The sequence below is a fragment of the Oncorhynchus gorbuscha genome, linkage group LG02, assembly GCF_021184085.1.
Source record: "Oncorhynchus gorbuscha isolate QuinsamMale2020 ecotype Even-year linkage group LG02, OgorEven_v1.0, whole genome shotgun sequence".
In the NCBI taxonomy this organism is placed as follows: Eukaryota; Metazoa; Chordata; class Actinopteri; order Salmoniformes; family Salmonidae; genus Oncorhynchus; species Oncorhynchus gorbuscha.
Window position 1 is genome coordinate 21,301,336 of NC_060174.1, and position 18,145 is coordinate 21,319,480.

The 18,145-nt window shown below is 45.0% G+C and overlaps 1 protein-coding gene across 7 annotated transcripts in view; it reads right to left on the bottom strand.

Annotated features, from left to right (window-relative positions):
* Positions 1–18,145, bottom strand: part of tjp3 (tight junction protein 3) — a 33,731-nt gene extending 15,586 nt beyond the window's left edge. The window contains exons 1-7 of one of the 7 annotated variants that reach the window (XM_046304458.1): positions 17,948–18,145; positions 2,384–2,440; positions 1,957–2,081; positions 1,068–1,170; positions 636–894; positions 385–488; positions 4–193 (exon numbers count right to left, since the gene is read on the bottom strand). In XM_046304458.1, the coding sequence (XP_046160414.1) occupies positions 4–193; positions 385–488; positions 636–894; positions 1,068–1,170; positions 1,957–2,081; positions 2,384–2,431 (829 nt within the window). In that variant the 5' untranslated portion in view covers positions 2,432–2,440; positions 17,948–18,145. The other 6 variants (XM_046304431.1, XM_046304486.1, XM_046304477.1 and 3 more) reach the window with 6 other exon arrangements.

Here is an 18,145-nt window from a genome sequence, read left to right on the forward strand (position 1 = left end):
CACCCTCCAGTTCAGAGCTGCTGTTGCCGCGGTGGTCCTCCTCACTGCTGGGGGCACTGTCCTGCACTTCTGGGATGCTGACCAGGAACTTGCGGTCGTCTCGCAGGACCATCATGGTCAGCTTTCCCCGGGACTTCTCCACAAGGTGCTTGGTCTCCAGAAGAGACAGGTTCTCTGTGGTCATCCCATTGATCTGAACAGGAAGTAGAAAAATGATGTGGTCACACAATGCAGAAATCTCCTTGGCTTCATACAATAACAAATATGGAAAAAAAGACACCGTTAGAATACCAAAAGTATTTGGTTTATGGTCCCAGTAAAGAGTCAAATCTATGTACAAACCAAATGTTTTGTGATGAGATATAACAGCCTGCTTTCTCTTACCTTGAGAATGAGGTCTCCCTCCTGCAGAGTGCCCTCCTTGGCAGCCAGACCCGTCTCAGTCATGTGTTTGATGAAGATCTGGCTTCCCAACTTCAGTCCATACTCTGAAACAGGAAGGCAACATAAAAGTGATATAGTGCAAGCCTTGCATTCACCCATCTATGTCAGACCTGCGATGAGGTTTTGAAACCTTTTGCTACGGCGTGGCATAATAAACACAACGCAAATCCTCTCCTGTTGTTTCTCCTTACCGTCTGTGAGTTTCTTCTTCAGCAGGGTAGCTTTGATTGGCTTGTCTGGGAAGGCCTGCTGTGGGAGCCGTTTGTACCCTGAACTTAGCGGCAAGGCATGAGCGGTTCTGTTGCGGTCAGCTTTGTGGGCCTGGTCACTACCATCGGAGTAGCGTCGGGGCCTCTGTGGGGGGTCCTGGTCCAGCAGGTTGGAGTAAGAGGCAGCACGCGAGGGTCTGGTGCTGGCGGGGAGCTGGATCTTACGAGGACGCTTCACTGTCTGTGAGAGGGAGAGTCAGTAACACAGCTGAAAAATGTATTACATTAATTTTTTTCTGGTGTACTGAAATCATGATCTCACATCCATAACCTGGAGTTGGAGTTGCTCACAAATCTTACGAAGATGTCATGAATAACTTGTCTAAACAGAAGATAAAGTTTGCCAGTACTCACTATGTTGGCTGTTTTGCCACATGACTTGAGGTTCTGGATGGTGAAGGTAGAGTAGACATTCTCCATTGACACGCCATTGACCATGACGATCTGATCTCTGACGCTTTTGGAAAGGGATGAGATGTAGAACAAGGTAATCAAGCACATGCGATTTTAAGTGTGTGTGTGTGTGTGTGTGTGTGTGTTTATATACAGTGAGCTCCAAAAGTATGGGGACAGTGACAAATGTTTTGTTGTTTTGGCTCTGTACTCAACACGGTTCACCCATCCATATTGGGTGAACCGTTTAGAAATTACAGCACTTTGTACATAGCGTCTCCCCCAAATTTTGGGACAAATTCACTTCTGTATTAAAGTTGTAAAAGGTATTTGGTCCCATATTCATAGCACGCAATGACTACATCAAGCTTGTGTGACTGCAAATTTGCTGGATTGCATTTCAGAATATTTTGTGCCCATAGAAATACATGGTAAATAGTGTCATTTTGGAGTATCTTTTACTGTAAATAAGAAAATATTGTTTTCTAACCACTACATTAATGAGGATGCTACCATTAATGTGGATGCTATATACATTTGAGTCACTTGTATTGTTTTATGTTATGGCAGTATCAGCCAATCAGCTCCTTTGTTGTTCAACGCAACGTGCCATTCCATAATGGCTACTGTGGCTACTGCTAGCTAGCATGAGGAAGAAAAGGGTGTAACATTTGGGATAATGGAACAATTCAGAGTACAATGCATTTCTCATCCCTGTATTGTGGTAGGTTTTCCAAGCCATATTTCGAGCTGGCTCTGCAGTGTCAGGAAGTCTGTCTGACCCTAGTGCAGCTGTAAGCTCTACTGGCTAGCCTGAAGGGTAAAGGTGTATGATGTGTAGGTGACTTACAACAGCCGTCCCATAGCGGGTCCGTTCCGTACCACATCTGAAACTATCACGGCTGTGTCCCCTGAGTCCGGGTTAGGCTGGTCTCTGCCTCCTGATATCGCAAAGCCAAACCCCATCTTGGAATCCTGCCATCAAGAGAGGGAGGGTGATAAAGAGGGGGGAGAGAGAGAGTGAGCACATTCCATCAGCACTGAAGTGTGTCACCTGACCTGTACCTAGAGTAACAGGGAGCAGGGCATGTCTTTGTTACTCTTATTTCCTGCAGTTCGCCACTGAAACTGATAGTTTTGAAGTCCATTCTAACTAAAGTGGTTCAGTAGGCTATTTCTTTCATTGTACCTTGATGCAAGTGACTGTAAAATTTGTTAGTTTCAGGTGAAAGTATAACATCAAAACACTGACCGCCCACACAACAAGAGACACTTACTTTGCCGAGTGTTATAGTATGCTGCTCGAATATCGTTAATTCCTCCATCTCCGGTTCCTGAAAAACCAAATATCAAACCCATTACAACATGTTAAACCAACAACAGAATACAGGCATCCTCCACTTTTCCATTAATGAACAGGAGCAACTTCAACAGAAGTCCGATAACATCAGAAGCAGCTGTTTTGTGTCCTTACACAGCCCAGTGTTGGTTAAGAGACAGTGAGGAGCGAGTTAACAGCAACTTGCTCCTTCCTACCTGTCCCATTCCATTCTTGTCTGGCAGGTATGGGGAAGGGCCACAGGGGAAAGACTCAGCGGGCTGCACTTATGGCCTTGCTGTGACATATGACACCAGGCCATTGTTCAATGTTGTGCAACGTTACAGAAACCTGCAGGTAGAAACGTAATATAGCCGACTATATTCCTTCTGCGCCCTGCTTCTAGTCATGAAGAAAAACTGTCTGTTCTACACAATGCATTTCTATATGCAACGTTTCACGTGCCTCATCCAATTGAACACACCTTTAGATACAATCTGAGGACAGTCACCAACCTACGGTAGTGGATCAAATCAAATTGTATTTGTCACATGCGCCGAATAAAACAGGTGTAGACCTTAGTGAAATGCTTAATTACAAGCCCTTAACCAACAATGCAGTTAAGAAAAAAAAGTGTTAAAGTATTGTAGCGACCCGCACAGACAGCTGTGTTCGTTCGGGGGAGGGTAAAACCTAGCCAGCTAGCTGACTAATGTGGCTAGGTAACGTACTTGAGAACGGGGGTTGAAAATGCTTCGAGGGAATCCGAAAGTGAAGGTAGGGGACGATTATGGCCAAGGAGGTGCGTGTGCATGCACGTCGGAGGATCTGGCCGAGGAGAGGCCCCTTGAGAGTGACCGCTAGAATGATGGCGGCTAAAGCGGACATGTGTGCTTCGTTGCTGTTCTTCGCGTGGACCAAAAGGGTGACGCTGCGGGACGAGGAATCTATGGCTCAGGATGGTAACAAACATGGCAGCGCCCAGTCCCCGATTGCGTCCGTATCAGTTAAGAACCCGAGGTACTCCAGTAAGGCGGATTGGGAAGCTTTTCATGCTCAGTTTCATGCTGTTAGCTCATTTTAGGGGGTGGTCGAATGAAGAAAGGGCACTGCAGGTGGCTTTGTGCCTCACGGATGATGATCTGGCCTGTTTGATATTGATTAGCCCTGAGGACAGACATGATTACGGTGCTTTAGTTGGAGCACTGAGGAGGCGCTATGGACAGTGTGTTCAGCCCAGTGTGTTCAGACCAGATATTGTGCCAGGTTGGACTCCGTTTGAGCCCACAACTGTGCAGCTCCGCACAGTCACAGGTGAGCTGGCACCCATGAAAGGGAAGGGAATAATGACTGACAGTAGGGGGCAGGTCTGTACGTCATCCTGTGTGGGTAGCGGCTGTGCAGGGCCTTTGTATCCTGGGGTTGGACTTTTTTAGGAGCACAGGCTGCCAGTTAGACCTAAAAATGGGGGCACACTGAGCTTCCAGGGAGGGCTGGCAGACACCATGCCCCCCCAGAGGCCAGAGCCAAAACGGCATTCTCCACTAACAGAGGACACTGGCAGTTCAAGGTCCTGTGCGTCGGCCTGTGCAACGCTCCAGCAACGCTCCAGCTACGACACACAATTAATCTTCTCCTTCCCCCTTCTGATGACCAGGTGGCGAATCGCATCTCTGCATGTCTGGCAGACATATCAGTGTGGATGACGGATCACCACCTCAAGCTGAACCTCGGCAAGATGGAGCTGCTCTTCCACCCGGGGAAGGACTGCCCGTTCCATGATCTCGCCATCACGGTTGACAACTCCATTGTGTCCTCCTCCCAGAGCACTAAGAACCTTGGCGTGATCCTGGACAACACCCTGTCGTTCTCAACTAACATCAAGGCGGTGGCCCGTTCCTGTAGGTTCATGCTCTACAACATCCGCAGAGTACGACCCTGCCTCACACAGGAAGCGGCGCAGGTCCTAATCCAGGCACTTGTCATCTCCCGTCTGGATTACTGCAACTCGCTGTTGGCTGGGCTCCCTGCCTGTGCCATTAAACCCCTACAACTCATCCAGAACGCTGCAGCCCGTCTGGTGTTCAACCTTCCCAAGTTCTCTCACGTCACCCCGCTCCTCCGCTCTCTTCACTGGCTTCCAGTTGAAGCTCGCATCCGCTACAAGACCATGGTGCTTGCCTACGGAGCTGTGAGGGGAACGGCACCTCAGTACCTCCAGGCTCTGATCAGGCCCTACACCCAAAACAAGGGCACTGCGTTCATCCACCTCTGGCCTGCTCGCCTCCCTACCACTGAGGAAGTACAGTTCCCGCTCAGCCCAGTCAAAACTGTTCGCTGCTCTGGCCCCCCAATGGTGGAACAAACTCCCTCACGACGCCAGGACAGCGGAGTCAATCACCACCTTCCGGAGACACCTGAAACCCCACCTCTTTAAGGAATACCTAGGATAGGATAAGTAATCCCTCTCACCCCCCTTTAAGATTTAGATGCACTATTGTAAAGTGACTGTTCCACTGGATGTCATAAGGTGAATGCACCAATTTGTAAGTCGCTCTGGATAAGAGCGTCTGCTAAATGACTTAAATGTAATGTAAATGTTTTGAGTGTTTGATGGACAGGGTGCTGGATGGCATCCCCCGACAGCAGTGTCTGGTATACCTTGATGATGTATCTGAATGGGGGCAGAAACAGGGACACAGACCTACAGCCAGTGCTACAGTGGGTAGAGGCGCAGCTGAGACCACCGTGGGAAGGTGGCAGCTCTCTCACTCGCGACCAAAGTGTTGTGGTCAAAGCTTGAGAGACTGCGGCTGGCTGATGGCGTATTACAGAGTGCATGGAAGGAGTCAGCTAAGGGAGAGGAGGCAGGTGGTGGTCCCAAAAGCACTGTGAGAGGCTGTGCTCCAGAGCACTCAAGGGGGAGGGGGTTGGGACTGGACACTTTGGGGTCACAAAAACACACAGGTATGTTCAGCAGATTTGGAGCTGCGGAGTCCATCCACAGTGACCAAGGCAGAAACTTTGAGTCCTGTGTATTCAACACCATGTGTGAGAGGCTGGGTATGCACATGACCCGCACTTGTCCTCTCCATCCTCAAAGTGATTGTGGAGTGCTTAAACAAAACACTTGGACAGCAGCTGGCCATCATCTCTTCCAAACACCAGCGTGACTGGGACAAGCACCTGCCCATGGTCCTCATGGCATGCCGCTCTGCTGTCCAAGACTCCACCTCCTGCACGCCTGCCCTCCTCATGCTGAGTAGAGTGCTCCGCACCCCTGCAGAGATGACATTTGGTCAAACTCTGGATAGCCCTCCTGGTCCCCCGGGCCCGGAGACTCCAGGGCCGCCTGGAGACAGTCCACACCATCACTAGAGGGCAGCTAGGGAATGCAGGTCTTAGGCAGAAGAGGAACTATGACGTGTACACACAGGGAAGGCACTTTGTGGCTGGGGACCTGGTCTGGGTAGGGGAGATTGTGTACCGGGAGAAAGGTGGCACTGCACCGGGACAGGTTAGCCCCATACAGAGGGCCCCTTCTTCCCAAACCCCAGGGACCCCCACTATTCCCCTCTCTAGCAATGATATTCCTCAGGCACTCACCCCCAGGCGCCACAGTCTCCCTCCCCTGAGCCCCAAACTGTATTCCCCATTACCTCATCCTTGTCCCCCATGTCCCTGCCTTCATCCCCTGGGCCCCAGAGGGGCAGCCCCCTGCCACAGACGGAGTGGAGCATCTCAAGTTTAAGGCCATGTTTAGCCATTGTTCTCTCGCTTACACCTGGTCTTCACAAGAGATGGTCAGTTTTATACATGCATTCTTCATGTATTTGGTGTGGGCTACGGCCAAACAGTAGCCTGTGTGGAGTTAGGTTAATAAACCGTCAATTCGTAAACTCAATATTCTGTCTGGACAGTTGTTCCTTTATGATCTATCCAGGTCATTACAGTATTTACTCAACTGAACTGCGTTTATATGGTAGACGGCAACCGGATGTCATTGCTTTCAATGAGAGCACAATGGTAAATGCCGTTGAGCCTGGCGGTGAATGCCGTCAGCTGCCATGGTAGACTGACTTGCCGCCAGAGTTCAAATATTTCAATTTCTGCCGTCTGCCATTGTGTTGTTTTCTAGCGGATGTTGATTTGCACGGTTTGTTTACTGAATCACCACAGCAATGCACACCATCATGATGGCTCACTTTGGCTGTCACCATCTTTTTACTTTCTTGTCCAGCTATGCCAACTGGGATGATGTTTTCTGAGTCCATCTACTTGCTTCACTAGCTAGGTTTCCATCCAATTGGCGACAGATTTTCATGCACATTTTCTAAAATCCGCAAAGAAAATGCACACAATGTACTTTTGCCCTTTGATTTTTATTTGATACATCAAAACCTAACGTTCAATGTGTTTATCACATTTTCAACTCTACGGATAGTTTTGTCAAACTTTGCTTTGAATAGCAGATGTTCCTACTCTGGTCTTGGCATGTGCTCTCTAGCCTACAGCTGGCTAGTCTACATGAGATTATTTGTCAAATGACAGCCAAGCATCAATCATCATGTCACAAGAATAAGACTCAATATTTATTGGAAAGGCACATCATACTCAACACCGTGCACTTTCACCACCCACCCTGTGAAGTTGATAAATTTATTTAATCTGTAGTCTAATAAACTGCATGGTTTCCCAAATTGTAGTGGGAGGACCACACACCATAATCACTGCGTGACTCCAAGTTTACTTCCATATGAAATGTAAACAGACCACTTTTACAATCAGTTCAGCAATTCTGTGTATGTGTGACCATCTGTTCGGCTCTGTTAATAATATAACTAGGCCTTACTAGAAAGAAAAAAAAACAGTGAATTTCCTACTATTTGACATAGGTTTAATTAGCTCTAACAGGCATTGTTGCATAGAGGTCAGTGAGCCCCTAGTGTTGTCCTACAGGGTCAGGACCAACAAGGTGAAACAGACAGGGTCAGGACCAACAAGGTGAAACAGACAGGGTCAGGACCAACATACAGGTCAACAAGGTGAAACAGACAGGGTCAGGACCAACATACAGGTCAACAAGGTGAAACAGACAGGGTCAGGACCAACATACAGGTCAACAAGGTGAAACAGACAGGGTCAGGACCAACATACAGGTCAACAAGGTGAAACAGACAGGGTCAGGACCAACATACAGGTCAACAAGGTGAAACAGACAGGGTCAGGACCAACATACAGGTCAACAAAGTGAAACAGACAGGGTCAGGTAGCCACAGAGGCAGATAAGCATCCACAATAAATCACTAGCCAGTGGTGGCTGGTGGGTGGAGCTATAGGAGGACAGGCTCATTGTAATGGCTGGAATGGAATTTATCAAACACATGGAAACCACGTTGGACCACGTTCCATTTACTCAATTTTGGCCATTACAATGAGCCCGTATAGCTCCTCCCACTTTACCAATGGTAGCAGGTGGAATAGCTGCCAGCCAGGTGCATTGTTTCTCAGAGAGTTGGTTAGGTTTAACCTGGTATAATTTTTTACAACATCAGTCTAACAGACTGAAGGACTGGATATCAGCAGTCTCACAGCTAACAAAGACTCAATTTAATATAGTCAGATAGTCATTAATGACCTAATCAATGAAATAAACGTAACAATGTATAAAATATGCAATATAGTTTTGATTATCAGTCAAGTTAATTATTGTAATAAAAACAAATTAATATAGAGGATATAGTTGACATGCATCCTCTGGCAGCCATCTTTCATCTGCTTTGACTGCCAATATGCAAATAGTATTTATGTTATCTTTCTAGCGGCATCTAGTCAGAGACACTATTCCTGAAAGCAGTCACTAATATCCATTTCAGAAAGAAGATTTGGTATATTACCAGTAAAATGTTTATAGGCAATGTTTATACGACCCCCCTTGAAACAGACCCTTAATTTACCACTTTCTTGCATGTATACCCCTTGTATTATATATCAATACCTGCAACAAAGCAGAAATACCATTCAAACAGACCCAAAACCTGTATTTTGGTTACAGGAATCAGGTTTCCATACAACCATTTTATGCGAGTAAATGTCAGCAACAAAAAAATATTAACAGGCCTGATGGAAACAGAACGTCTCTGTCTGTAAACTTTCCAAATGCTTGAGTAAACAAAATACGCCATACAAGATGGGATCTTTTTGAGTCTGTAAAATGTATTAAGCGAGAAATGGAGGTGGAAACGCTTTCATGCACAAATATTTATATAATACCCAGCCAACATGTCCAGGTGGGCCCCACCTGGGTTTTATATGGACTTCATGGGTTTCAACTGGGCATCTTAGCTGGTACCCGGATGGGTTAATCTTTTGGGGCAGACATGGACAAACCCATGTACGTTAGTGGGGGGGGAGAATGGGCCCCGAATCATTTTACAGGCAAACTGGTGTTATTTGTTCAGGAATAACGACTGGGACACAATCGGGTTAACCATTTGGGTCACAAACAGGCAAACTCATGTGGGCTACAACATGGGTATCAAATAGGCCCTGAATCAATTTAAAAATGGCTTGCAAGTTGGCTTTTTTTAATACCCTCTTTTTCATGGTATCCAATTGGTAGTTACATTCCTGTCCCATTGCTGCAACTCCCGTACGGACTCGATAGAGGCAAAGGTCAAGAGTCGTGCGTCCTCTGAAACACAACCCAGCCAAGCCGCACTGCTTCTTGACACAACGCCCGCTTAACCTGGAAGGCAATGTGTCGGAGAAAACACTGTCAACCGTGTCAGCGTCATTGCGCCCGGCCCGCCACAGGAGTCCTCGATGGGACAGGAAATCCCACATCCCAGCAAAACAGCCGCACTGCCATCTGATGCTGTCTGGTCCAAACCAGTATGACATTGTTGCAGCCAGAAGCAACAAGGGAAGCCAGAGAGCATTTGGTCTCCCTTGACACAAACAAAATCATCAACATTAAACTAAGCGACAACTACGAATGGTCCTGGACAACAACAAAAAAACTTTAAAAAGTGACAAGGGAAGCCAGCTTTGATTTGTCGTCTCTCCTATCAAATCGCTTTGAGCATATACTTAATTGACAGAAACAACTTGAATTGTTGCATCTCGTTGTCATCCTAGCTAGCTAGCACTGTCCCTTTCCTAAATTAGCCATGGATGGAGATAGGGATTTGGGCATGTGGTTTACTTAATTCTTCATACTGGCCAATGATTATAACAGCATACCGGATCCAACCATAAATGCATACATTGTTGTGCCCCTGACCTGAGAGGATGGAAGTTCAAATGTACAGTAGCTAGATGTAAAAGGCTAATGTTAACTAGCTGAAGTTGCCCATGAATTGAAGTTAGGCTAGCGAGCAAGCATTTTAGCCAGGTAGCCGAGGATAACCAAAAAGATAAGCGTGTACTGTATGACAAAGTGATAGACCATTTCAACATGAAAGAGAGGATGGCATTGGCATTTCTCTACAAGTAGGGCGAGTCAACATGTTTTTCTACTGGCACGAACACACCCCCACATCATATTTAGCTTACTGATTGGACTAAATTGTTTTTGGCATCTTTTAGTTGTCACTATATTAGACTAAGCAGAGGTGATTTGATGAAGTTGAAATGTTGTAGTTGGAATAGTGGAGGCAGCACCTGTTTTCCTTTGTGACTTGCGGTCACTCAGTGGTTCGAAATAAATAGGTGTTTAGTGGTCCGATAATGTCAGAAACATTAACTTGCTTAACCATGCTGTAGGTCATGTACGCGTGGTGGACCTAACCATGCTGTAGGTCATGTACGCGTCGTGGACCTAACCATGCTGTAGGTCATGTACGCGTCGTGGACCTAACCATGCTGTAGGTCATGTACGCGTCGTGGACCTAACCATGCTGTAGGTCATGTACGCGTCGTGGACCTAACCATGCTGTAGGTCATGTACGCGTCGTGGACCTAACCATGCTGTAGGTCATGTACGCGTCGTGGACTTAACCATGCTGTAGGTCATGTACGCGTCGTGGACTTAACCATGCTGTAGGTCATGTACGCGTCGTGGACTTAACCATGCTGTAGGTCATGTACGCGTCGTGGACTTAACCATGCTGTAGGTCATGTACGCGTCGTGGACTTAACCATGCTGTAGGTCATGTACGCGTCGTGGACTTAACCATGCTGTAGGTCATGTACGCGTCGTGGACTTCTCCGGACAGACATTGTTTTATCACAAAACCGGATGCCACCACGACTGCAACTGGGTCGGTCACATGGGAAAACCCATGTGGGATATAACATGGGTCCCAATTGGGCCCTTTGCCAATTTGTTATGGGCTGCAAGTGGGATACCTGGTGTGAATATGGTCAGGGACTTTCTATGGGACTCAGGCGGTCTTACTACCTGGATCACACACGGGCAAGCCCACGTGAGCTACAACATGGGTCCCAAACGGGCCCTGAATAAATGCTGTGTGTGTTGTAAGTGGGCTATCTGGTGTGAATAGGGTCAGGGATTGTGTGGGTCTCAAAATGGTCAGTAAAAACACCAACTAGCTAGTACATACTGTCACATTTTTGGGGGAAATGCGCAATCAATATTTTGAGCAGCAAGTGACAGAATTTTAAATTCAGGCGCTAAACCAAAGATTGTACAGGTAACATTGGTTGTAGATACATGTCCAGGCAAGACAACAGTAGCTAATTATACGTCCCTCGCTGTATTTATCGGCTGTTGGCCTACTTGGTCCAAGTATGTACTTAGCTAACGTTAGCTACCGAGGCAAATACAATGAAGCAGATTGACAGCTGCCATTTGTCAGAACAGTTCAAATAACATGATCTTGAATTGATTGGTCAAAAATATTGAGATTAGTCTTTCAAATGATTTTATATATAAGAAGGTTACTGTATGTCAATTACAGCCCTCAAATGGTTAATTGTACTACCGACGTTATCTGCATGAGGGAGTTATCCAACTGGCTCCTCCGTCACGACGGTACCTGAACGGCCATCTGCAGCACACTAATTGTTAGCCGTCTTATCGGCTGCTATCTGAACATTTTCTGACAATTTCTCTTGGGTCACTATAACTATATCTATTTTGCCAATTGGATTGATCCCCTCTATCACACGGAACCCCACTAATCTACTAATGGAAACGCACGAAGAGGCTAAAAACAGAACACCGTCCTATGCTAGCTTGCTACCGATGGCCTGGCTAGCTGTCGGAATCACAGTTACCCCAACTAACCTCACTACTAACTGGACCCTTATGAGCACTCGACTAAGCATGCCTCTCCTTAATGTCTATATACCCTCTCCATTGCTGTTCTGGTTAGTGTTTATTGGCTTATTTCACTGTAGAGCCTCTAGCCTTGCTCATTATACCTTATCCAACCGATTAGTTCCACCACCCACACATGCGATGACATCACCAGGTTTCAATGATGCTTCTAGAGACAATATCTCTCTCATCATCACTCAATACCTACGTTTACCTCCACTGTATTCACATCCTACCATACCTTTGTCTGTACATTATACCTTGAAGCTATTTTAATCGCCCCCAGAAACCTCCTTTTATTCTCTGTTCCAGACATTCTAAACAACCAATTCTCATAGCTTTTAACCGTACCCTTATCCTACTCCTCCTCTGGTGATATAGAGGTGAATCCAGGCCCTAGCTCCACTCCTATTCCCAAGGCGCTCTCTTTTGATGACTTCTGTAACCGTAATAGTCTTGGTTTCATGCATGTTAACATTAGAAGCCTATATCTATCCTACCCTGCCTTTCTGAGGCCTTCGAAAGCCAAGTCAACAAACAGATTTCCGACCATTTCGAATCCCACCATACCTTCTCTGCTATGCAATCTGGTTTCAGAGCTGGTCATGGGTGCACCTCAGCCACGCTCCATTGTCCGGGCCTCTGGGAGTACAACAGGGTTCAATTCTTGGACTGACTCTTCTCTGTATACATTGCTGCTGGTGAGTCTCTGATCCACCTCTATGCAGACGACACCATTCTGTATACTTCTGGCCCTTCTTTGGACACTGTTAACAACCCTCCAGGCAAACTTCAATGCCATTACAACTCTCCTTCGGTGGCCTCCAATTGCTCTTAAATACAAGTAAAACTAAATGCATTCTCTTCAACCGATCGCTGCCTGCACCTGCCCGCCTGTCCAACATCACTACTCTGGACCGCTCTGACTTAGAATACGTGTACAACTACAAATATCTAGGTGTCTGGTTAGACTGTAAACTCTCCTTCCAGACCCACATCAAACATCTCCAATCCAAAGTTAAATCTAGAATTGGCTTCCTATTTCGCAACAAAGCATCCTTCACTCATGCTGCCAAACATACCCTTGTAAGACTGACCATCCTACCAATCCTCGACTTCGGCGATGTCATTTACAAAATTGCATCCAATTTGTTGAGTAGGTTATTGGAGGCTGTCTTATCACAGTGCCATCCATTTTGTCACCAAAGCCCCATATATTACCCACCATTGCGACCTGTACACTCGTTGGCTGGCCCTCGCTTCACACTCGTCGCCAAACCCACTGGCTCCAGGTCATCTACAAGTCGCTAGTTAAAGCCCCTCCTTATCCCGTAGCATGCTCTCCAGCAGGTATATGTTACGAGTCACCCCCAAAGCCAATTCCTCCTTTGGCCGCCTTTCCTTCCAGTTCTCTGCTGCCAATGACTGGAACGAACTGCAAAAATCACTGAAGCTGGAGACATATCTCCCTCACTAGCTTTAAGCACCACAGATCACTGCACCTGTACATAGCCCGTCTGTAAATAGCCCATCTGTAAATAGCCCATCCAACTACCACATCCCCATACTGTATTCATTTATCTTGCTCCTTTGCACCCCAATAGCTCTACTTGCACAGTTATATATATATATATATATATATAATATACACTCACATATTCTGCACATCTACCATTCCAGTGTTTAATTGCTATATTGTAATTACTTCGCCACTATGGCCTATTTATTACCTCTCTTATGTGCACATACTGTATATATACTTTTCCTACTGTATTAATGACTATGATCGTTTTTATTTTATTTATTTAACCAGGAAGGGCTCATTGAGATTAAAAATCTCTTTTTCAAGAGCGCTCTGGCCAAGATAGGCAGCACCAAGTCCTTACAAAAAAATTAGAAAGACAGACATGAAAAACTACAAGTAATTTAGTAAAAACCATTGAATTCACAAGAGTATAAAACAGCAAATTAAAAACATTGACAGGTCAGGGAATCAGCCTCAAAATCCTTCATCAGAGATTTAAAAACAAATCGGGACAAGTTCTTCCAGTTAAAAGTATTTTGTAAGGTGTTCCAAGACGATGGCACAGAGTACATAAAGGCCCTTTTACCAAATTCAGTTCGGACATTTGGAACAGTTAGCAGGATAAAGTCCAACTCTGTGTTGTTTGTGTCTAACTGCTTTACTTTATCTTGGCCAGGTCGCAGTTGGAAATGAGAACTTGTTCTCAACTGGCCTACCTAGTTAAATAAAGGTGAAAAAAATAAATAACACAATCTTAAACCATACTTCCTCAATGTAGGAACAAAATCCTTTAGGTACTTTTCTGCCTTCATAAAAGACCATTAAAGGTGTCCTTTATACTCACCACTTCTCTGAATCTCACTTCCATTCCCCTTTGGGAAATCAAACTTAGCAACACACCTGTGAACTCCTCTACGCTAAAACAACTTGCTCTCTCTTACATATCATAATCCATGTTGGGGGAAACGAAATTCAAGATCCAGACAGTGCTTCAAATCCCCCCCACCCCAAAAAAAATGTTCCTCACCAAAATGACCCTGAGTCAGAGGTCTGGTTGAATGTTATCAATAGCTAATGAGTACTGACCACAAAAAAATCACCCTGCAGAAACCAACTCCACCTGGATCAATGAGAGGCTCCACCCTCTCTGCCTCTCCCACTCATACAGCACTTTATATTGCCTTTTGTTGCCAAGGATATAAGGCAGAACCACATTTGCCACAGTAAAACCCCACATAGCCCCACATTTAAAACACCTTGAGGTTTAGATGGAAAATATGAAGACAGATTCTCCAGAATGTGAGTCACTGTAATCCAGATTAATATTTATGTGAAACTTGAAAATATACATTTTGAGAGCCGATAAATCACATCACTAAAGGGGGAGTTACAGCCAGTAAACTCACATGGTCTGATCAGAACTGTACATGTTAGCCTTTAAGTACTTCCCAACTCTGATGGTGACATTCAGTCGGAAAGTAAATCATTGAAACCAACACAAAATAGATACTGATTCAATTTCGACACAACAATAAATCAGTCAAACATATTTCATCAGGTAAGTCACTCATCCTCTTATTGCAATTTCACTGCAAACTTGATTTTACCTACTCAAGCCAACACTGAGCTCAAAGAGAAGCTACAAAAAATTGATAGACCGAGTGTACTCTTACCGGTGGTGTCATTGAATAAGCCACGAGTGTCAGCGCCTGTGTCAGATTCATGACAAAACAGCAACATCCTGTTTGGTTCCAACAACAACCTGCTGACAGAATATGGCTGAGTCACCTCTGGTCTGGCTGACACACTGGAGCGGTTCTCAGCACCTGTGAGCTTTATACCTTCTCAGCCACCACCACTCATATCCTGTCCCCACATAGTCCAGGTGACAGGGAACAGTGTGACGCTATAGTGAAACTCCCCAAATGACACCTAGCCCCTTCTTGTTTCCAAAAGGCATTTCATAATCATATATCCAATGTTGCTGAGACAGGCCTGTGCACTGAGAGGAAGGCCTGTGCACTGAGAGGAAGGATATTCCCATACTTACTGGAGAGCAGTTAGGTACTACTTTCCCATGGAAGCCCAGGTTATGGGGCTGGCTTAGGTTATGGGCCTGGCACTATGGTTACCAGAAGGAATGAGTACACTGGGCTGTTAACTGACAGGGTATTTATTCCAAAGGCCCTGGCAAAGATCTCTCTACTGTCACTGTGCTTTGCGAATGGAGAGGAGCAAGAGTTCAGATGATATCTCTTCATAAAAAAACTTTGATGCATGGCTTAGAGCACAGGTGTTTTCTGGCTGGATTTTTCTCCATTGCTTCTACCTGGTCTACCTTCCTTCTAATCTTCCATTTGCTTGGAGAGGGAGGGATAAAATACAGATTAGTCATTAGAAGGCCTTAAGAGGCCAATTGCAGGACGAAGGTTGCCTTCTAGGCTACATTCCAGTCTGAGTATTGTGACAATTGGGTGTGGTAAAACAAACAGCAGCCTCACTGTTTTTACTCCACTTACTGGAAGTCCTGGCCAAAAGACAGTCACAACACACCCTTTTTGAATCACACATCTGCTCTTTACCTTTTCTTTTTTATTTTCATTGCTTGGGCCTCTACACCAGACTTGGGCACAAATCCTGAATTATTAATAGACCAGAGGGATATAGAGGTAGTGTTTCAAAAAACAACACTTGAGTACATGTCATAGAGAAGGATGTAACACTTCTTAAGAACAGGTGTGCCCCTACGGCAGGTAAACAATCACTCCCTCAGAGAGGGACGGCTCAGTAGGCCCCAACTGCACCAGCACACGGGCAAATATATGTCATGTTCCTAACTGGAACAAATATTGTGCTTCTCAAAAATGCACACAATAGACCTACATATTGTAACTACTGTTACTTGACTACTGGGAAGCTTACTATGCTTTCAGTGCATGCGAGTGTTGCTGAGGCCTACCACTTACAATATTGCACAACCATTTTACAACACGTTTTAAAACTACAAGAGGCATATAATCCTAGTGAATGTGATTAATTACCATGGGCCTTCAACCTTCATTGAACTGCTGCTGACGATTACAGACAACTTTTTGGTTTACACACACACACACACACACACACACACACACACACACACACACACACACACACACACACAATTGAATCACTACCAATACAATTGTTGACTCAATATTATGCTCATTGCTGTTAATGCGTGTGGATCCGGTGTAATTTGTGTCGGTTACACAGTGTGGAAAACTATTTCAAGAAACTACAATCACTCAACATCTTTCTCAGAATTCACGCTGATCTGATGACCATGACTGGATAGTTTGAATGAGACTTTTCCTTGAGCGAGTCAGTTAAAAAAAAGCAACCTTGGATTTAAATTAAAATAGTGGATTAGAGATTTAATTTATCAAGCAAGCATCAAGTAGACAATGGAAGGGAAGATGCAGCCATTTGGTAATGCAGTGGCGAAACTCCTTGGCAGGTAAAAACCTGCATGTGTGGCAGAACCAGTAGGGTGAGGAGGCAGGTCCACCCTCAGTACTCAGTAATATTTTGTATTGAATTTGCTCCAACCATAACACTTTCTATTCAGGACATTTTTTGCAGTATTACTCTAGTGCCTTGTTGCAAACATGATGCTGGTTTTGGAATATTTGTATTCTGTACAGGCTTCCTTTTTGCGCTGTCAATTAGATTAATGTTGTTGATCCATCCGATCACAGCCATTACACTTTGTAACTGTTTTAAAGTCACCATTAGCCTCATGGTGAAATCCCTGAGTGGTTTTCTTCCTCTCTGACAACTGAGTTAGGAAGGACACCTGTATCTTTGTAGTGACTGGGTGTATTGATACACCATCCAAAGTGTAATGAATAACTTCACCATGCTCAAAAACGATGTTCAATGTTAAATTATCAAATATTTTACCCATCTACCAATAGGTGCCCTTCTTCACGAGGCATTGGAAAACCTCCCTGTTCTTTTATGGTTGAATCTGTTTGAAATCCACTACTCGACTGAGGGACCTTAGCAATAATGTAATGTGTGGGGTACAGAGATGAGGTAGTCATTCAAAAATCATGTTAAACACTTATTGTACACAGTGTGTCCATGCAACTTGTCACGTAAGCACATTTTTACTCCTTAATTAATATATGCCATTTAGCAGACGCTTTTATCCAAAGCGACTTACAGTCATGTGTGCATACATTCTACGTATGGGTGGTCCTGGGAATCGAACCCATTACCCTGGCGTTACAAGCGCCATGCTCTACCAACTGAGCTACAGAAGGACCACCCATTGGGCTTGACATAAACGACATTCCAGTTTTTCGTTTTTAAAAATAAATTGCACTTCCACATTATGGGGTATTGTGAGTAGGCCAATGACAAAAGTATCACTTCAATACATTTTAAATTCAGGCTGTAACAAATTGTGGAAAAAGTCAAGGAGTGTGAACACTTTCATCGGGCGTTGTATGATGACAGAAAGTGAAGACAGTAAATCCAGAGCTGTAAACCAAGTAGGCTTCGCGACCTCTGTGAGACTGCAACGTTCATGAAAACAAAGTGCCAACACAGCGGTCACAACATTCGAGCAAATTATTTCAACTCACGCCTCGAGATAACAATTTGTCGATCCCCAACATCTGCTTGAGAAATTGTGTTCAAAAGGTGGTAGTTATTTCCTATCCTACCTGTAAAACTTCTCAGACAAGTCCCAGCAACTCGCGTAAAGGCGTCCAACTCACAATAATAATTTGTCTCCAAACACTTGACGCTATCAGCCGATTTGAATGAACTAAATAAAATCCTTAAAAAAGCAAACTGAACACAGAGAAGGGATGTCCCTATTTGGCGGTACAGCGTTCAGGTGCGTTTCATAACGTCATCAC